This window comes from Carcharodon carcharias, chromosome 15, assembly GCF_017639515.1.
Source record: "Carcharodon carcharias isolate sCarCar2 chromosome 15, sCarCar2.pri, whole genome shotgun sequence".
NCBI classification, from domain to species: Eukaryota; Metazoa; Chordata; class Chondrichthyes; order Lamniformes; family Lamnidae; genus Carcharodon; species Carcharodon carcharias.
Window position 1 is genome coordinate 18,120,864 of NC_054481.1, and position 22,589 is coordinate 18,143,452.

A 22,589-nucleotide genomic window follows, 5' to 3' on the forward strand; every position below is an offset into this window, starting at 1 on the left:
TACCCGTGGAACAAGGGCAATAAATGCTGGCCTAGCCAGCGATGCTCCCATCTCACGAACGATTTCTTAAAAAAAATGCTAAAGCCCATTGACATTCACCATTAGGATCCCACACTAAGAATGGCTACTTCAGCTAATTACCAAAAAGCTGCTATCTGTCCAATTGTTCCCCAAGAGTTGACATCTTTAGGAAAGCACAAGGGGAACAAAAAAAAAACCATGTGGTATTAAAATTTAACCTGCAGCAAAATTTAGTCCCATAACTGCAGTACGACTTGTTTGTCTAAAATCAGTCATTGGAAAAACCAAATACGACAAATCCAAGAAACTGCCCATCAGTCCTGCAGTATTAAAACATATCATATATCATTACAACTTAGAAGCTGCTGAAAAGAATTGTGTTGATTATTCAGGCTCATTTCAACATAAAATGAGTCAAAGAATATAGAGCCAGAATTGATGTAAACTTTCAATCTTATAAAGACCAGAAAACACATTACTGTACATCCGACTAGATGTGGGAAGCTTTCTGCTTTGATTAATTGCTTAGGTATTCTCAGCGCTCAATGATGCACATATAAACTTATCTACTCACTTCAACTACTCAAATGTGTTAGAAAAGTTGTCGTTTTGTTGTTTAAAATATCAAAATGAAGGTGCCAATCAACAAACAGTATTGGAGATATGAATGCTCCCAAATATGGTTAAAGTCTAAATAGTATCAATCTAACTTAGAAAAATAAAATTTAGTTTTGTAATGTTCTTCAGATACATTAATGTCCTTTAACGGTGGAAACCATGCTTTCCTAGTCTGACCAATGTGCGACTCCAGTCCCACATCAACTTAATTGACCCAACTCTTCTCTGAAGTAGCCTAGCAAGGTTCAAAAGAAAAGTCCATCGTCACCTTCTCAGAGAAACTAGATCAGCAATAAATGCTGGCCTTGTCAGTGACACCAACATTTTGAGAATGAGTATTGAAGGGGGAAAAAAAAACTTCAGATGCAATGTCTTTTTTTAGTTACTTAACCCTGTGCTTTAGTTAACTAGATATATAATCTGTCAGTATACACAATGAAATCAGCCAGGATGTTTGAACAGAAAGCACGTGTTTTGCTGCATTTACATCTCAATTATATCGCACTATTTCTGTGCAATGTAAAGCTGACATTTTTGCTTTCTTTAAAAAGTAGATGGCCCCTGCCATCAATTCCTTCTGTATTTTCTTTAAGGAGTAAAAATATTTTTCTTCCATGTAGCAGGGTAGCAAAAATATATAGAAACATTACCATTCATTGGTGGCATTCCCCAAATGAAAAAAGAAATGTTTCATCTGTATTTTGGGATAGGAAATGCATATTAGACAAACAGTTAATTTCTAACAGCAGAATGATTAAGAACATGAGCTGAACAGATACAGAAGGTATAGCATACACAGAATTCACTTTATTTTTTTTTCTTTATTGTCCAAGTACCTTTTAAAAGATAATTGTACAAGTCAGCACACAAAGATGACTGAAACCAGGTAACTAAATCTTTTGACGTGCTGCTACTTGAAGACATCATCTTTAGAAAATGTACATATTTACAATGGAAACCCTTAGAAAAAAGGGAAATGCAAAACCCGTGAATGCAGGGCCACATAAAAATCCCGCTGGACACCAAATGCAGGAGGAGAAACCATACTGCAGATCCCTGGATGAGGAGAGCTATTCCTCAGTCATGGGGGTCACATAGCGTCGGACAGGTAACAGCATTGAATATAAAAGGCACTCTGTGATGTACTTTTATTTACACAATACCTTTCTGAAACAAATATGTTTTAGGCTGTTCCTTGGACTGCCAGATTTTGGGAAAATTTGTAACTAATTATCCTTTCTGTGTAACAGACTGAAGACCCGTCATTAGTTTTAAACCCAGCTTCTACACATTTAGGCAGCCGAATGGCAGTAAACAAAACTGTGGGAGGAACAATGCCATCAGAATGGAGGTTGGGTGGGCAGCAATGGGACAGCGGCATGATAGTTTGAATGTTCACGTTAATAAATTGGCAGAGTGATGAAAGCCCAACTTGCAGTGTGAAGTTTTAAAACCAGAATCAATGCCCTTTTGACATCAAGGACACCTGTTATAAATAAACCAGCAATGAAATTTGACAGATGAAAATATAGTTATAGACTCAATATCCTGATTAAAACCTTATCAACAGTAACTTTTACTGTATAGGCCTTTTCTCCCCCATGAGAAAGTTTGTTGCAGGTAGTGAATTTACTTATGCAGTTTTTACTTATGCACCATTAAAATTGAAGCTGAATACCAATAACTGTAGCAGATTCATGAAAAAATGCTCAAACACCAAATGTTATAAAATGACAGTGATTACTGAGCATTTAGATTGAATATTTTGGCCAGCAGAGGATTTGTTTCTGTTACCAAGAGCAGTATCTTAAAATTTGGCTGAGGGCAGGTTCAGTCCTGTAGAATACAGAATATTTTAAGTATGTTGCCAGTTCAAAGACATGGTTATTTATGATTTATTAAACTAGTTGTAAGATGTTGTGTACACCATGAAGAATAAACTGAATGGAGGAGAAACGTGATGAGAAGGGCTTCTGGGTCTCCTTGTTAGACCTATACCAAAATTTGACAAATATTCAAATATATGATTGCTCCAAAACTATTCCGGAGCCAATAAACTGAAGTCAACTTAACCAAAGTTTCAGTTTTCAGGAAAATAGATGTGAATTTGTGTCTAATACAGATCAATGTTAGCACTGCATGCACCTGTATATTAGTTTGGCAATGGCAACAGAAGTGCCACATGTCACTTACATTGTAAGTTGTACATTCAGCGATAAACTGAATGGAGGTTTCCAAAAAAAAACTCAAGTGCTGTTGGCTGCCATGTTGTGATATCAGCTTCATGCTGGACACAAAGTTTAGGGATCGTTAAGTGTAAAATATTGTAACCAATTTGAGTTTGAATCTGATTCTAGGATCCTGACTGACAAAACTTACACAAGCTTCGGGAGCTGCTAGAGTTAGCAAACTGCTTCAACAGCAGATGTACAGTATGTACTATTGCTAAGCGGTAATCTAACTCATCCAAGTTTTTCAATGGTTTGGGATTCACTAGCTAGGGTTAATCAGTTTCTGTTTTCAAACTGGAGCAGGAACGTGCAGAAACTGAAAAGCAGCATCAGCATTATAAGTGCTAGGTACCAAAAAAATTGGTAGGGGTTGGGGAATTGGGACCAGTCAATCACTCCTCAACATACACATTCCTATAATATTAGATCTTAACAAAACTGTGCAACTTTTTCATATGAAAAGACCTATACAGCAGTATTTGCAAGGGTGGCCTATGTAAACTTTCTTGATGGACATTTTGTCCTGATAAGACAACGGAATCAGTGATAATCATCCAACCTACAAGTGGAGAAACTATCAATGGTTTGAAATAGGGACCAAATAGCTATTATTACAGATGGCTGTACACATTTGGTGAGCTCAAGTACCTGTATGTATGTTTAAAATAACATAAGAGCACTGTTACATTAAAAATGCTATTTTCCTCAGATTACATTATATCAAAAATATGCAGCTTTAGTAAACAGTTTCATATTACAATTTCTAATACAATTTTACAATGCTACATTACACTTAGTGTTTGAAGTATACTGATAAAGAGAAGATAATGCTGCAAACATTCCCATCGAAGGACTGCAATGGCAGACCTTGGTGTTGAAAGCACCATTTTTTCTGCTGTAACGAGCAGTTGTAAAATATCCCTGTGGAGAGTTGGAAGCCTTAATATGTCAGCAAGATGCATTTTCCACAGTTCACTACCGTGACCCCCAGTAATGTAGTTTGAAGTACTCCAAGCAGCTGAAACATCTCTTGTACCATTACATACTCTTCTTCATGGCCGTCTTGCATTTAGTCAATTTTTTCCACTTTTCCAATAATTTTCTCCTCAAAAATTGGCAGAATTGCTTCCTCATCACGCACCTCTTCAAATACTACCCCACAGTCAAACTCATCACTTACTTTCTTGAAATAATACCTGCAAAACAAAAAGTTGTTTTCTCAGTATACCATTAAATGTCACTACTGGCTGTTTAATTTCTGTGCTGACAATTTTAAAATCAAAACCTTTTATACAAAAGACAGCCCTTGAAAGATAATCATAGGGTTCAATAATGTTTTGCAACTATTTCTTATTTTCTTCCTTTAATTGAAGTGTTTCTGTTCCATGCACTATATCCAGCCAGAAAACAGGTAGATAACCTGCTTTTGCGATTACCCAATGGTAAAGCAGATCTGAAGCCCAATCTTTGGAGATTGCAGACCCTGTAAAACGTTGTACTGCTCTCATCCAGTTTATTAAAATTCTGCAGTGATGGAACAGACTTACTTCCAAGTTTCTAACAAATTAAGTCGAATTATAGCAACCAACTCAGGCCAAGCCTCAGATTGATTCATGCACCACTTCTTGGCTGATTTAATCCATCCTGTGAGATTTACCCATGTACACTATGATTCATCTTAGTGAAACCTTTGAATGCTGAAATGAATCAAGTCATCTCCATTTTTCGAGATTCTCCCTCATGCATCACAAACTTTTAATTCTTTTGATGTCACAGAATATTAAAATTTAACAGCCACAAGAACACTAAGGTGAATAGGTATAACCGGTTATTTTGTTTGTTAATCCTGTAGTAACTAATTATCTTATAATGTAGTAATGTTAGCTAATCAGGAGTATCCAAACTTTTCATCTTGTAGGGCCACTTGGGCCATAGCAGAGAGCCTCATGGACATATTCAAATTAAATCACTGTTCCCATTAATCAAACTACAGATAAACAGGTTTTAGTGTTCTTATTCAAAGTTTATCTATGATTGAGACAGCTGCATTAAAATTAATCTTCTCAAAATATGTGGGTACATGAAGTTCAAGCACAATAGACCAGCATGTAAGAAACAGAAGGACAAATATAACTGAGCTGCTGGGTAATTGGGGCTCCTGAGCCCATGGCCCACAAGTTTGGGCAGTCCAGCATTAAATTGTAGTAAGAGTATCATTTCATTTAAATAAAAAATCTATAACATATGCATTGTTCTGAAAAATGCTCTGAAAGGTTGTTTCAAAGCACCCAAGCTTTTTTAGGTATAGGGCTGGATTTTATTTATTTTTTATTCATGGGATGTGGGAATCACTGGCTAGGCCAGTATTTATTGTCCATCTCTAATTGCCCTTGTTCAGGGGGTATTTAAGAGTGGGTCTGGAGTCACATGCGGGCCAGACCAGGTAAGGACAGCAGATTTCCTTCCCTAAAGGAAAGAAAACCAGATGGGTTTTTACTACAAACAGCAATGGCTTCATGCTCATCAGACTTTTAGTTCCAGATTTTTATTGCATTCAAATTTCACCATCTGCCGTGGTGGGATTCGAACCCGGCTCCCCACAGCATCACCCTGGGTCTCTGGAATACTAATCCAGTGACAATAACACTATGCCACCGCCTCCCCATGGCAGGAACCACGGTAGCCGGGCCCACTTAATCATGGTCGAGTCCACACATCAGTCTGCCGGCTGCAGGAAAACCTCCCTCAATTAAATCAGAGGGTGTATAGGACTGACACAGGATTCCTGGCTGGCGGTGGTGGCAAGATGTCAATTAGGCTCATTAATGAGCTAATTGACACCCACTATCCTTTGGCCTACCACAATTTGGTGGTGGTTCGGGTCAGAGATAAAATAGAGCAGACTCCCGGGGAGTGAATCCCTGGTTATCAGGCGCTCAGTACGCAATCAAGGAACCTGGGATCAGACAGAGGGTGGGTGCTGAAAGCCACACCCCCACCCTTGCCACCAACCCCTCTCGCCACCCTACCCCCCATGACCTCTGCCCTGCAACACCCACTCCACCTTCATTCACCTGTGATCTGGGGTCCCTCTGCAATTCTGGGTCTCAGGTGGGTGTAGTTCCACCAGTAGCCTCCACTCCTGCTGGCGGCAATGACAAGCATCGGCCTCTGAACGGCTGGCAACTCTCGGCAGACAGGACTACCACAGCCGGGATGGGAGCCAATTAAGTACCTGAAGGGCACTTGATTCCGTTGGCCTCCTACCCCCCACCCCCATCCCCAGAATTAACAGGGGTTCCCCGTCAGTTCTCCAGCTGGTGGATAAGACCCCCAATAAAATCCCAGCTATGATGTTTAATGCACTTCTGCATATTAACATTGCTTTTTTTTTAAAAAAAAGAATTGGTAATTTAATATCTTCCCCCTTCTCAAGCAGCCATTCATTTTCTAACATCCCTTTCAACTGCAATTGGTTTGGTCCCTTCCATTGGGGTGATTAGTCATAAATTTATCTTCACTGTAGCAGAAATTAAGTTTGGACATACATACCTGTAATTCCCTTTCTTAGTCAACAGCTCCTTGAACTGTCCCAACGTGACGACACGCCCTTTAACAGATGTCCTGTATGGAATTGGCTCCCCACAGAAGTAGTAGGCTACCACAATGTTATCACCAGGCTGAGACACACCATTTGCTGACTTCTTTTGAGGTTTATGCCTATAGTGGAAAGAAAAGATCATAGTGAGCTTCCTTTCATTTCATCACACAACTAAAAATTGGTAGAATATCTGCAGAAATAAGACTGAGTTGGGGAAATGAATCATCATATTTTTGCTAGTTTTTACTGAGGAAACAAAAAATATATAAAGCCAATTAATAAAACTATGACTGACATCCAAACAATGTTAACAAAAATCACTGGCTGCATCGGAATATCTGGTTTCTAACACCTTTCGAGTTCGCTGTTTCCTTTGGGTTCAAGCGCTAAGCAACTAAGTTGATAGAGACAGTGTCATGCATTTGGGAGTATTTTAACTCAATCATGTCATACACTATTACATATTGTTTTAAATTTGAATTGCTGCAAAATGATTCCGGGCTGTAAAATAACAGGTTTGTGATTACCAGAATGTATTTTCATGATTAAACCAGTGTGTGCTCTCAATCGGTAAACTACTTTATGAAGAAATCATATATTAAAAGAAGGCACTTTTGAATTTCTTAAAAAGTAATAAAAAGACAGAGGTACTACTATAATGTTTAAACAATTAATGCCCTTTCTCAAAGCTGGATAATCCCCACTAAAAACTCACTGCATTGGAACAGGCACGAGGGGCCAAAAGGCCTCCTTTGGTGCTGTAAGATTTTATGATTCAATGAGGCCCTCAAGCATTAATCCTCACACAAATTGGCATCTTAATCTTACTTTAGCAATGCTGAAACTTAATCACAGAATCTTTCTGAAGTGCACCATCTTGTTTCATTATCCTTTCATTCAATGTTGACTTAACGCCCCCTTCCAATATGACTCTTTCCTTCAGCCAAGCTGCACTTGACTGCTCCATAACCCCCTAGGTACAGCAATTTGGCATTAAGAAAGCATCTACCACTCCAATGGAGCATTAAACTGTACACCAATCAAATGCACTATACACCTGTGAAAGTACGATCAAAGTTATTGGTAACTGAGCTAATGACAACTATCAACTCTTTATTGCTGACATTTCAATTCCACTTGTTTTCAACTGTAATCATTATTTCTAAATGGTAGCTAAACCTTATTGAACCCAATAGCAAGCAGCAGCACATAAGCATAAAAATTAGGGGAATAAATAGTATTCCTCCCAGCAACAGGAGTCCTGTAAGGAGAAAAAATAAGTTTATTTTGCCCTTCTGAGTTTCCCTTGTGGACTGATGCACAGCAGTTTTAAACTAGGTACAAAAATCCACTCCATCCGTTGGATTGAAAAATTGATTTGAGGCAGGAAACCTCAATGGAGATGAAAGTGGAGCTTAAATTATCAAATCAAAATATTTTAAATTACTAGAATACCTACATAAACCTTTTCAATGATAAGATATTTTGTGAACATTCAAAAATGTTAACAATTGTCATTATACTTTTAACATGAAATTGAAACTTCTCTAATTAGATCTGAGGGATTATCAAGAAACTGATTGCATTAAGATAACTGTGTGGAAAGCAAGATCTTAAAATGACAACTTCAATCATTTTTAATCTGTCATATCAATAAAAAAAGTCCAGATCACAAAGAATTTCCTGACATCAATTATATAACTTTACAACCAACTGACATTAAGATATCGTGCATGTGTTTGTTACTACTTCTAGTAAACAACTGATGTAACAGTTGTGCATTATACATTTTGGTACATATCTTAGCAGCCATATTAAAAAAGGCCCAGGTATTCTGCCAACAAATGGAAGTATCAAGTGGCAGTGATCGAAAAGCAAAACTGTTAATAGTTTGTTTCATACTTCCAAAATATCTATGAAAATTAGTTTTTGCAAGAGATGGAATCTCCAGCATAGGGAATATCTCAAACACTTACCATCTTTGATCTTATTTAGTTCTTTGATCTTATTTAGTTCCTTTCAAACAATTATGTAAATGTTGCTAAATGCAGTTTAAAACTCATACTCCTGCTTTTTCTTTAATCATAATCACTAAACTTAACTTTCAAGTGCCTTCCCATTGCCTCAGCAGACTTAATTTACTGGTAAGATGCAGTACTAATCTGTTTTTATAAGATGGGGATACAGGAAAAACAGGTTGTCTAAACTGCACTGAAAGGATACTACACTTAATGTATCATTCTCATTTAGTTCCCTCATAAGCAGCTACAAGATCCAGAGATAATAGCTCCTGATGACATTTTACAGCAATAAATTCAATGTCAGTCCAATGTACAAGGAGTTAGTACAAAGTATTTATGTTAAAAATATATTGCAATATCAAGAACAAGTTTGTGTTAATATGAAAAATATACTTATATTTAATTAACTAAAATTCAGTGCTATTAAAATGTAAGGCCTATGTACAAACTAATATCTAAACCTAGGATGACAGAGAATGCATCAACAGCAGCGGGACGTACTCTGACTCAGAGAGATCCATGTCGGAGACGGCTGGTACCACATTCAGCACTGGAATACATGCAGGCCTGATAGAAGTGCGACCCCGTTGGATAACCTCTTGCACATACCTGCAGTGTCATGGAGAATAATCCTCGGAATTAGAATGCTCTACTCCAGCTACCTGTCTGCTTTCTCCTCTCTCAAAAACAGCCATTACTACAATCATGGTGCATACTTTGCCCATCTGCTGCCTTATTCAGAGTTAGCACCCCTGTTTCATTTTAAGTTATGGATTATCTTCTTGTCTATATGATACTACTTTCTGGCTAAGTGTAGATTCCAAAATTTCTACTTAAAGAACCATCAAACTGGGCACTTGGAGGTGCAAGAGAACAGCAAGGGGCAACTCATTAATCATTTCCATAATCATAACCTTGTGCATGGAAACATCATGCATAATCTCTGTAGATCAATGCAATAATTCTAGAAACACTTGAGAAGACACTACACCTCCACAGATCTATCATAAATTAGAACTTAAAGTTCTAACCTTAATAACCTAGTAGAATGTAACATTGTCTAAATACTATATTTAATGGACATGGCCACTAATAATTAAAATTAAACATCTTATTTTGGCCTTAAATTTGGTCCAATAATAGGTATGAACTTACAAAAAATATATTCTGTTGAACTAAATTTCTAAATTCTGCTGCAACCAACTTCAATCTGTACCTGATCAAATGACAAATTATGCAAATTCCAATATTTACCTAAAATGAAACAAGTGAGCACAAAAACAATTAGAATTGAAAAAGCTTTGAGTTAGCAGTTGTCTTCTTTAAAAGAATTGATCTAACTGCACATTTTGGCACTTTGGTGAATCAAGAGGTTTGTGCCTTAGGTGATCCACCACATAGCAAGCTTTAAATTTCAGTGATGCCATCAAGGAGAAGAGGGTTAAAGTTGCTCACACAAATCCAATAGAATATCAGGTATGCAGAGCAACTGACATCAGGGTTTGCTAGGAAACAATGATTGGCATTTAATTAGAGGGAGGTGCTGAGAGACCGGGGAAGAATCAAACAGCAATTTTATTGTGCTAGATGGCCAATTTAGTCAAAATATTTGTGGTTAAACTTCTGGGCTGCAAATTCACACAGAAGTTTCTAAACTCTGAAAGCAGACACTTAACTCTTACCTTACAATTGAACAATCTGATAATTATCTGCTCTGACCTCTAAAATATAAAACATCCTCAATACGTCATCAAGTCTGTCACAATGCCAATTTAACAAAATACCTATTTGATCAATATTTTCAATTCTAATTTAGGTGAATTTTCATGTTAAAAAGCAAACAGAATTACAAATGTGCATTATTTAATGTAGATATTAAGAGGTATTGTGCAGCACCATTATTTTCTAATGCTTTGTTTGAAGGATTATTTGTAATTTGAAGTTCAATTAGCTTGTAAGATACCTTTTTGGTCAGCCTCATCACACAAAAATTTGCATTGCCAAATGATTAGATAAAGTATATATTAAACAAGAGGCTGATTACAAAGAAACATGGTTTAGAATTATTCAGAGGCTAGAAGAACTGAATTGTTTCTGATGTGATTGCATATCTAAGGCCATTAAATATTTTGGCAGATCATCACACTTAAAAGTATCTTATCTGACAACCTGAGAGAATATAATTGAAAGATATTAGGACGCAAGCTGGGTACAATGATGCTTAGTCCAAAACAAAGGAAAATGACAAGTTTTGGTAATCAGTTTAAAAAGGTTTTGTAAAACCCATTTTGTGGCTTGCAGCATATTAGAAGTCTCACTTTCAGGATTCTCGTCCATTGGCAAAGAGTCAATGGTAGAACAGCGTCGAAAGCTCACAAACCCAATCACCTGAGAAATCTTCAGTGCAAACCTCATCCTAATTTAAGATGTTATGGAGTTTTAGGAAGAATATTTTCCACAAGGCAAGTGCGAAGTGCCCAGTAGAGGCCAGGCTCTTCTAAACAAAGGAAACAATATTTGGACTCCATGAGTTGAGTCAGCATGGGCTATTCATGTGACTCTACTGATGACATTGGAAATAACAGCCCACAAAATTAAGAGGAAATCAAGCACTTTTTTTTTACTAAAAGATGTAATTTCATGAATGTAGCCAATAATATTTTTCAGCATTCAATTCAAAACAAATAGTCAGATTAAATGTATACTTTATGTTTTAACAGTGTAGTATTTGTAAATGCATAGAAAATACCATGTCTCTTTTTAAATGGATGGCAAATAATGTCTAGGCCGTTTGTAGACTGCCAACTTTATCATTATCCAGCACATATATTAAACAACATTTATAAAAGGTTGGATTTTTGACCTTTTAAATTTTAAAGTGCACTACCTCTGACAAAGCAAAAGTGGAATACAGCTGATTCTTCTCACCTTTGCTTGGACTGTAGTTTACCACTCTTCTTTTCCTCCTCTTCAAGCCGTCTGCGTGCCTCTTCCAATTGAGTCAGAGGGTTGGGTGCTGGGTTAGGTGGCATGGTTGGATCCTGAATGAATGGGTGTGACGGTTGGACAGGATTTCGCAGCTGTGCACTGACCCATGGATGAACAGCTCCTGGCCTCTCAATTGAACTTGGCCTAGAAGTATCATGACTAGGTTGTTTCTTAGCCCCTATCAAGCTGTAACAAAAAGGGGGTGTGTTATTAGTTCATCTTTGCAAAAATCTTTTTATTGACATGAAATCAGAAACTGAACATTACACACTTAGGAGGACACAATGATCATTTAATAATTTAATAATGCAAGATTGTGGGTTCATTTTTTGAGATGATTGAGCTCCTCTGTTGACCACTAAAGCTTTGGTTAATTAAAATTAAGAAACTTTGAATGGAGTAGGTGTAGTCTTTAAAAAGACCTTCTTAAAAAAGTTAAAAAGTTTAAATTATGATGAGTCCAACATGCTTGTCAGTTTTCTTCTTCTGTGCAGGAACAAGTTTGAGGTGTAGCTTACACACATATGTTAAATGTTTTTCAATAGAATGAAGAATATTGGTCCATTAAGTTATTTTATAATAATAAAAGCAAAATATTGCAGGTACTGGAGATCGGAGATAAAAACAGGAAATACTGAAAAAAACTCAGCAGGTCTAGCAGCATCTGTGGAGAAACAGACTTTTCTTCAGAGCTCTGGGCATATGGATCAGAAACTTTAAACACTTTCTCTCTCCACAGGTGCTGCCAGACCTGCTGAGTTTTTCCAGCACTTCCTATATTATAATAATGTCTGGGATTTTTAAACTTGAAGTAGTGCTATATATTTGTAAATCAAGTTATAGTGATTGTTACTTCTGTTACAATAATGAGAAAAAAAACTTTCATATCTGTTCTTTTGGGGAATCTCTTTTTCTATGTAAGTTTTGGAAGGACAATTAGGGAAAATGCAAATTTTGAAAAAGAATTCACATGCAGTATTAGGCTGTGACACAATATTAGGTAATGCACAATATTACGGTTTCATATCTATATATTTAAAAAAGCATGTATAAGAGCAACCGTATATATTCAAATCAAAGGAGGTTCTCTTACTTATGTGGAGCCTTTTTATGCCTGTGAATTTCCTTCTCTCCTTCAATTATCCATTGCATTATCTTCTGATTCCGCTCCATGTCCTCTGGAGGAGCAGGGTTTTCGTAGCTCCCAGCATCTGTTTTTCCCGGCTCAGTCTTCTTGGTATTTCGTTTCGACAGTGTGTTGACTTTACCACTGCACCATAATATTCAAATCAGTCAATATTTTAAAAGCTTTATGGTATCACAACTATTCAGCTTAGAAAGTTCAAGTCCAAACATCAGGTGATTCTCTACTCTGATTATTACAGCTATTTTATGCCATTTTGACATAAATTCAGTTAACCTTTTCCAATTTTTTTCAAATATTCATCATCAACTATATCTAGACAATGTTCATTGCACTAAGTAATTCAATGGTTTAAGGCACTACTTGTGTTTCACTCGGTGCCTGGGCTCATCTTGATAAAATGCAAGGAACCAGTATGAGACAAGTTTGGATAGTTTTAATCCAGTAACACAAAATTGTCTTTAATTTAGCATTAATTGGCAATTTCTATCAGAGAACCAAAGTGGGTGATATGGGATGTCACACTGGTGCAGTAGTGTGTACTCTTTATAGATTGGGGCTGAAGGACCTTTACTGTACCTTAACTGATTTGAGATTGCTTATGACCAACATAAATATGAAATAGGCAGAGTTCCATTTCTTTAACACCCCTCATCAGGTTTTTTGTTACTCAATGTTAAATATTGACAGAATTAGAACACTCAAGTACAAATGCTTACATTTTTAAAAGAATTAGAACTGGCCGGGGATATAGGTGAACGTGACAAGTCTGATACATTTCCCAAACTTAGTTGCCCACAGAAAGTAGATGAGTGCCTTCTCCTTGGAACTGTTGCAGTTGTCCCTCTTCTTCAGTATTGTTCCACTCCTTTTCGAAACTGCCATCAACCCTTGCTCAAAAAACATTTCAGCCCCAGTGCGCTTCAAAATTACTGCTCTATTTTGGTCTTCTCCAAAATCCTTGAACTTGTCACTGATTGTTTCTTATTCACCAGATAAATAAATTCTTTAAAGGGATTCCAAAGAATTTCTCAGGTTTCTCTACTCATTTACAAAGTCATGCTGTAATATTATTCCCTCCTTCAGGTGCCCAAGTTGTCTTACCATTGCATATATCTGGTTCGCTGAATTCTCAGATCTGTTCATCTTTTCCACAACCCCGTTTGAATCTCTCCAATCAGGTTTCTGCTCCTACCAAAGCATTAAGCAGTCACAGATGACCTCTGCAATTGACTGTGGTCCATGTTCCTTTCTTGGCTTCTCTGGACTTAGCATTCTCCTTTCTTTGGTTCCATTTTTCTCTTTCGTGGAAACCAGAGTATCTCCAGCAATTACCATTCTCACACTTCAGCCTCCTATTAGGATCATTTGGGAGGCAGAGGTTCTATGTTCACTCCATCACAAAGTCCATCTTCTTCCAACACCGTAACATTGTCCATGTCTGCCCCTACCTCAGCTGATCTACAGTTGAATCCCTCATCTATGCATTCCCTCAGCTCCAGATTCAAATATTCCAATGTTGTCCTTGGCAACCTCCCAATTTCCATAAATTTTAAACGCAATCAAACTTTTTAGCCCATATCCTATCTGTCTTTAAATCACTGCATAGCCACACCTCTCCCTATCTCTTATTTGCTCCAATACTACAACCCTAACCTCCTCCCATCTTTAGCCTGTTCTGTATCCACCCTCTCCTCATCACTGACAGCTGTGACCTCAAATGCCAAAACCTCAATCTCTGTAATTTGATCCTTAAAACCCCTTCTCACCCCATCTTTTTGACATTTTTGGACACCCCCTCCTAACATCACCTCCTTTTGTCCAACATCCATTTTTCTGATTCCATTTCGTGAATCACCATTTAAACATCATCTATGTTAAAAGCACAATATAAGTGAAAGTTGTTTTCATGCTGAGGTAGGTGAGAAATTAAATGTATTATTTTCTGGTGGATAGCTTTAATGACTCTTTTGAATCAGAAGGTAAGTATTCGCATTTTTTAAAATTGATGTAAAAAGATAGCCCTTGAAACACACCAGTGAATCACATGTACGTAACATTTTGGCACTCAAGGGAATGTGTCAGAATGATTGTTAAAGAAGCTATACCTGAGAAATATATTGGAATTCCTTAAAGACAATGAATCTGCTGAATAAGAAATACTTAAACATATACAACAAATCCAGTGAAATTTAAACAGTTAAGAAAGTTGGCTGACAAGTGGTAGGTGTTGTTTAATGTGAATAATACAGATTATTCCAATCAGGCATGAGGAAAAAACTGTTAAGTGTAAGCTAAATGTTTGCAGTACATAAGGGATCTTTATGAATAGTTCCTGTAACCATCAGACAATGAGCAGCAAATAGCAAACAGATTTTCGGGTGTGTAGCTACAAAAATAAGTTCAAGGAAGTCATAACGAACATCAACAAAACACTGGTGTAGCTCTGAAGAGTCATGTGGACTCGAAATTTGTTTCTCTCTCCATAGATGCTGCCAGACTTGCTGAGATTTTCCAGCATTTTCTGTTCTCATTTATTATACTGGTGTAGCCTTACATGGTGTAGTTGTAATATATCATGACATTAGAAAGGGGTCAACAAAAGGTAATCAAATTAACACCTTAGATTATGCACCTTAGTATGAGAAAAGGCCACAGAACTGGAATTTTCACACCATGGAAAAGGAGGATTCTGGAAATATTACTGAGATGTTCAAAGGGTACCAATAAATACAAACATTTAAAAGTTCAATTTATGTTAAGCGTTTAAAAGATTCAAGATCAGAACATGAAATGTGACAAGCAGTTTAGATTTATTATTCTACACAGAGTGTTTTATATGTGGAATATACTACCTGGATAAGCACATCAATTAGCAAATACAAGGAGGAACTGGATAGATATTAGCCAGGGAAAAAGATTGTGACATTAGACACAGATTAATGCAAGGTCTTTTCAAAATTTGTGGTGGGCCAGATGGATTTCAATGGTCTTTTTGAATTATGTAAATCCCCGAGTTCCCAAGGGGCAGCCTGAAAATTTTCTTGACATAGGTTATTAAAATATTAACAGACCTTTGAAAGTGTGATGCCAACACTAATGCTGTCCATGAAATGTACGTGACCAAAAGAAAAGAGGATTAAAATTCAGTAAAAAAAGGAATTCTATCAGGATGCTCGAATTTCAATCTTCAATTTACTGAAATCTTTTTACAACCTGAATTTATGCCCCCCTACAATCGCCCCTCCTGCTTAGTTATGGAAAGCATTCAGAGTCTTTCATATTCTCAGGGCATCCCAAAGCACTTCACAGTCAATGGATTACTTTTGAGGCATAGTTACTGTGTGGGAAACATGGCCATCAATTTCCACACAGCAAGTTTTTTTCAACTATTTATTCTTTCATGGGATGTGGGCAACCCTGGTTAGGCCAGCATTATTGCCAATCCCTAATTGCCCTAGGGAAGATGGTAGTGAGCTGCTTTCTTGAACTGGTGCAGTCCATGTGGGGTAGGTACTTCCACAGTGCTGTTAGAGTGTTCCAGGGTTTTGACAGAGCAACAGGGAAGGAATGGCGATATAGTTCCAATTCAGGATGGTGTGTGATTTGGAGGTGAACTTGCAGTTGGTGGTGCTCCCATGCATCCATTACCCTTGTCCTTCTAGATGGCAGTGGTCACTGGTTTGGAAGGTCTGTCGAAGGAGTCTCAGCGAGTTCCTGCAGTGCATCTTGTAGATGGTATTCACTGCTGCCACTGTGCGCTGGTGCTAAAGGGAGTGAGCATTTAAGGTGGTGGATGGAGTTCCAATCATGTGGGCTGCTTTGTCCTGGATGGTGTTGGCTTTGTGTGTTTTTGAAGCGTCACTCATCCAGGCAAGCGGAGGGTATTTCATCATGCTACTGACTTGTGCCTTGTGGATGGTGGACAGGCTGAGGGGATTCAGATGAGTTACTCTACAGAATTCCCAACCTCTGACTTGCTCTTGTAGCCACAGTACTTACATGGCTAGTTCAGTTCAGTTTCTGGTCAATGGCAACCTTCGAGATATTGATAGTGGGAGATTTAACGATGGTAATGCCACTGAACGTGAAGGGGAGGAGGTTAGATTCTCTCTTGTTGGAGGTGGCATTGACTGGCTGTTGTGTGCTGTGAATGTTACTTGCCTCTTATCCAACCAATTCTCAATGTTGTCCAGGTCTGGCTGCATATGGACACAGGCTGCTTCAGTATCTGAGGAATTGCAAATGGCGCTGAACATCGTACAATCATCAATGAACACCCCCACGTGATCTAATGATGGAGGGATGGTCATTGACGAAGCAGCTGAAGATGGTTGGGCCTAGGACACTACCCGAAGGAACTCCTGCAGTGATATCCTGGGGCTGAGAGGCTTGACCTCCAACAACCACAACTATCGTCCTTTGTGCTAGGTATGACTCCGACCAGCGGGAGAATTCGCCCCCCCCCACCGCACAGACACACACAGACACACACAGACACACACAGACACACACAGACACACACAGACACACACAGACACACACAGACACACAACCGATTCCATCAATTCCAGTTTTGCTAGGGCTCCTTGATGCCAAGGGCAGTCACTCCCACTTCATCTCTGGAGTTCAGCTCTTTTGTCCATGTTTGGGCAAAAGCTGTAATGAGGTCAGGAGCCCAAACTCAGTGAGCAGGCTATTGCTGAGTAAGTGCCACTTGTAGCACTCTTGACGACCTTCTGTCACTTCGCTGAAGATAGAGAGTAGACATAGCACAGTAATTGGCTGGATTTGATTGTCCTGCTTTGTGAGGGCAGGACATACCTTGGCAATTTTTCACACTAGCTGTAATGGAAGAGCTTGGCTAGGGATGCAGGTCTTCAATATTGCAGGAATGCTATCAGGACCCATGATCTTTGTAGTATTCAGTGCCTTCAGCAGTTTGAAATCACGTGGGGTGAATCAAATTGGCTGAAAACTGGCATCTATGACACTGGGGACCTCTGCAGGAGGCCAAGATAGATCATCCACTTGGCACTTCTGACTGAAGATGTTTGCAAATGCTTCATCTTCTGCACTGATGTGCTAGGCTCCTCCTTCATTGAGGATGGGGATACTTGTGGAGCTCCCTCCTCCAGTGAGTTGTTTAATTGTTCACCACCATTCACAACTGGATATGGCATGATTGCAGAGCTTAGATCTGATCACTTAGTTCTGTTTATCGCATGTTGCTTCTGCTGTTTGGGATGTAAGTAATCTTGAGCTGTAGCTTCACCAGGTTAACACCTCATTTTTAGCTATGTCTAGTATTGTTTCTGGCATGCCCTCCTACACTCTTCATTGAACCAGGGTTGATCCCCTGGATAGATGGCAATGGTAGATTGGGGAATATGCCAGGCCATAAGGTTACAGATTGTGGTTGAATACAATTCTGCTGCTGCTGATGGCCCACAGTGCCTCATGGATGCCCAGTTCCAAGTTGTTAGAATCTGTTCGAAATCTATCCCATTTAACACAGTGGTAATGCCACACATCATGATGGAGGGTATTCTCAATGTGAAAGTGGGACTTTGGCCATTTATTCATTTGGTGAGAATTTATGGATTTAGAGAACCACTTTCTGGTGATACTGGCTGAGGGAGGGATATTGACCAGGGTACCATGAGAATTCACAGCTCTTCTTCATATAGCATGAGATCTGCAATGTCCAAACAAGCAGGTAAACAGGGATTCCTCTGAAAATTGCTGTAGTAATAAAGTTCTACCATTTTGTGATCTATGCAAATAATATTTTTGCCTCACAAGGGAATTCTGAGTATCAGTTTTACAGTTCACAGATATCACTGACCTCTTCTGCAATTTTTGACTTAAAAGTCGTCCCTGAATTTTAGATGTGAAATTTTCTGCTTGGTTCTCACATTGAGCTCTTAAAAGCCCAAGTGTAATGTTTTCTAGGAATGCTTGTATCTTCAATTCTGAAGCTGTGGTGGCTGCAAGTGTCTTTCAGACAGAGCCAGAGATAGACACACACAAATAGAAATAAATCTTGCTGCCAACAGTCCTAATATTGGGCCTTAACTTCCTTGAGTGGCAGTGTCAGATTGCCACTTCGTGCCCCATTTCTTACTTAATTTTTCTTTGGTCCTAACTCATCTGACCTTTTGACTCAGGCCGGGTGAGATCCAGGTGGTGCAGCGCATCCCTGGGGCCGAAGAGAAGTAGTCCACGCCCCTTTTTTTTTTAAACAGCGCTAGCTGCTGTAAACCAGATAAGTTTAAAGGTCCAGTGAAACTTAAAAAGGTCCTTGACATGTCAGGCAGAAAGCAAGTATCTAAGTTAAGTGGATAGGATTCGGGGTTTGGGAGGGGAAAGTGGGGATTGGGGAGGGGAGATCAGAGGAGGTGGCAGGGGGCAGGTCCAGTGGGGGCGTTGGTTTGGGCTTGTACAATTGTTATCCAGAAGTTGGAAGTGGTTTTAATCCTTCTATGGGTAACTATTGGTGTAACCCAGTTGCAACCATCTAAAATTTGCAGGGCAATTGCCCAGTGGAAGTTTGCACTTCTGGGCAATTGCCATGCAAACCTTACCTGGGAACCTCCGAAGGGAATTACCCAGCGCATCTTTGGGGTGACCCCCCAAATACAATGTTGGGGAGCTTGGAAGTTACAGCCTACTGTATTTTTTCTGGTTCCAAATTGAAAAGTTACATCTTATTTGTATGGTTTGATCTGAAATAATATGCCATTTCTACCTTTTATTATCTTATAATACTTATGAGGTTCTCCACTCATCCACTTTATTTCAAGGGCAAATAAATTCAAGTTTCTTATTTCAGCCTCACAGTATTAGGGATTAGTGGCACATTGGTTCATAGAGAGAATCACTAGACCAATCCATTCTCCAGGCTTCATTGTTCCCTTGTATTTTGGCAATCCAGTTCTGACAGTACTCACAATCCTATCTGACTACAACACTTATAGTTTAACAACTTCTGACTTTTCCTTATTTTGAACATATACAGCAATTTGGCATTGCTTCTCTTTGTTGACTGCTGCTGCAATGATTGTATCCATTAAACAAGACTACAAATACTTCTGGAACTCATACAATCTGAACCCTTCAAATATTTCAGTAGCATTATGTTGTTCAGTTCTACTTCCCACGGGCAATATTTTGCACTTACCTGTATTGAAATGTACTTGTCACAGTTATAACACCACATTTTATTAACAAATTTTGTAGACCCACATCTGCCTTCAAATTCAACACTCTCTCTAATTTGGTATAGTCTATAAAATGTAAACAGTTTGTACTATGCTTCTGAATCCAAACCATTAGTGTAAAGCTGGAACATTATGGGAAAGGGTGTGGTCTCAGCACCAATGCTTGTGTCCCATACTCAGCATTTCACTTTACCCTGACATCACAATCCTAGAATGTAGACATTGTTTCAGGCATCAAAGGACCGTCTTATTTCCAAACTTCTAACATGCATCATTTTGGAGTCATTGTAAATCCAAATGTGCTCTACTTGTCCCTTACTGCACACCCTCCCTGTTCCTAAGGATGATTAGTTCTATTGTTGCACCCATTCTTTGGCCAAAATTGATTATCACTCCAATCATCATGGAAACAACTCCAAATTTCTCCTCTGCACCAAAAATCCCTCCTGCTCCAATACCTACATACTCACCTTGAACTCCAACACCATGATAAATACAGTAATTTTTGTGTCCAAATCCGAACAATGCATCGGCTCCTCTGGCTGCCCCTCACCTGCCAACTGTCCAACCAACAGAGCTCTCACCCATTCTGTTCCTCTGCTGCTTTACGATTTCCTCCTCACTCCATCTGTAAAATTTACTACCTGCTCCTTCAAACCCAGGATGACAAGCGAAATTCACCTCTGTGCCATGTTTGCAGTCATCAACTGTCCCCATCACCAACTTGTATCAAGACCTTCCAAGGAAAACCAATAACCTCTGCAAGTACCACTATACCTACAATCCTCTTTTTTTACACTAATTAAAGTCACAAGCAGCAGTGTTTAACTGCGACTGTGCCTCACTATATCTTGGCCTGCTTGAGCTCTTTGCTGCTTTTGACATCATTGATCATTCTATCACCTCAAAACCTCTCTGTGCTCCACTTTCATGACTCTCCCTTAGGTCCACAGAGTTACTACAGCAGTCCATCTTTGGTTCCTCTTCCCTATTCATCATTTACATGGAAACACCATCCAGAATCTTGGAGCAGCTTTCACCCCAATGCAGGCAGCACCTAGCTCTGTATCATTGTCTTCTATTAGTCCAAAGTCTATTGGTACACTTTCTTCCCAATCAACGAACATCTCAGCCAAAATTTCTTCCACCTTAAAGTTGGCAAGACCATGACCATAGTTTTAAGCTCTTGTGTATCTCAGTTAGTGACTCCTTCAGTTGTTCCCAGCCATCACTCCAGCTGAGTCAGAAAATGCAGAACCTTGTAATGCTCATGCCTGAGCTTATCCATAATGTATACTTCCACTTCAGGTATTCATAAATGTGCAACTCAACTAGGGTTACTGAATATTTATTGGAAACAAAGTCCTTAGCTGCATTTCCTTACTTCTCTCTAGCCAAATTTGACACTAACTGTAGCACTCCCACTACTTCCCTAATCAAGGTCAGTAAACACAGCTTAGACCAGGCACCAAACCTGGGCCATCTACATGGCTTCACAATCACATTACATGATGCAATTACTTACTGAATCATTAGACAAACTTTCAAAAGAAGTCTTTGTAATATTCATCACAAAATGCCACAGGAAAGCAATGAAACTCTGCTCATGGTTTCACTTACCCATAATTCAAAGATTCCACTGGATTAGGTGCCATACCCATGCTTTCAGCATAATTCCGTGACTTTGTTGCATAGTGGTGTGAATCAGCATTCCAGAAGTTACTCTGGACCCTCTGTGTGGCTTCTGCCTCAATTTGTTCTTTTGGTTTCATCCCGTTGTGATGGTGGATGTGATGATAAACATGTTTGTGATGGTACATGTTGGAAGCCTCTACTTTCACACCAGTCTTGGATACATGTTTATGCCCTGAAGGCAGCACCGTTCCTATTAAACTTGCTACCTTCCCACTGGATAAGCCGTCAGGAGACCGTGACTTTGGAGAGTGCCTTCCAGGTCCTGGAGACTGGCAACCAGGAGTCTTCATTACACGCTGGACATGCTCATCAAGAATAGATTCTGGATTCTCCTCATGAGCATCGCGCACTTGTAATCCACCACAGCCCATCTCAGAATAACGAGAGTTAAAATGGTGCATAGCCTGGGCAGGTGGCAGTTTGTGACTAACTGCAGAGGGACCTGATGAAACATCTGCATCATCACCTTCTTCCTCCTGCAAGAGAAATCTGAGGATTAGTTTAAATAATTTGGAAGTCTGCACACAATTCGTGTTAAATGGCTGTCCCAACAGCTGGATCCATCTGTTACGGTTGTCTCCCAACAGAAGTTTAGTATTTTCCAATCTTATAATAGTGTAGAACTGGTTTTGATCTATCTCAAGAATCCAAGTTTAATGATGCCAAACTGCCATCAAGAATATGCAATAAAAAGAGTGAAAAGTGATCAACATAACAGCTGTTTTGCTAACTTCTAGCAACAAGTAAGGTCCAAGAGGTTTATACACAGCATAAAGGTTTAGTAAATGTGGATTGTGGATAAACGCTGAACCTAACATGTGCCTAAAATCACAAATTCACCATTCCTGTTCATTGCATTTACATCAGAATCCTGATTCAAATACAAAAAACAAATACAAAATGTTTACCAAAAATAACTGTGAAGCTGGCATTCTAACTTATAATTAGTTTCATTTCTTACAGTATTTACTGCATATATCTTGAGCTCTTGCACTACAGTTGCCACTTCATATGAATAATATATATTTACCAGCACTGGCCTTCTAT

The 22,589-nt window shown here is 38.8% G+C and overlaps 1 protein-coding gene across 2 annotated transcripts in view; it reads right to left on the reverse strand.

Moving 5' to 3' along the window:
- Window positions 1-1,440: 1,440 nt before the first annotated feature.
- axin1 (axin 1) overlaps window positions 1,441-22,589 on the reverse strand; it is a 108,462-nt gene continuing 87,313 nt past the window's right edge. Inside the window, exons 6-11 of one of the 2 annotated variants that reach the window (XM_041206774.1) lie at window positions 21,468-22,018; window positions 12,574-12,750; window positions 11,421-11,666; window positions 8,994-9,101; window positions 6,423-6,590; window positions 1,441-4,066 (exon numbers count right to left, since the gene is read on the reverse strand). In XM_041206774.1, coding sequence (XP_041062708.1) covers window positions 3,940-4,066; window positions 6,423-6,590; window positions 8,994-9,101; window positions 11,421-11,666; window positions 12,574-12,750; window positions 21,468-22,018 — 1,377 coding nt within the window. In that variant the 3' untranslated portion in view covers window positions 1,441-3,939. The remainder of the gene's footprint in view (window positions 4,067-6,422; window positions 6,591-8,993; window positions 9,102-11,420; window positions 11,667-12,573; window positions 12,751-21,467; window positions 22,019-22,589) is intronic. The other variant, XM_041206775.1, reaches the window with a different exon arrangement.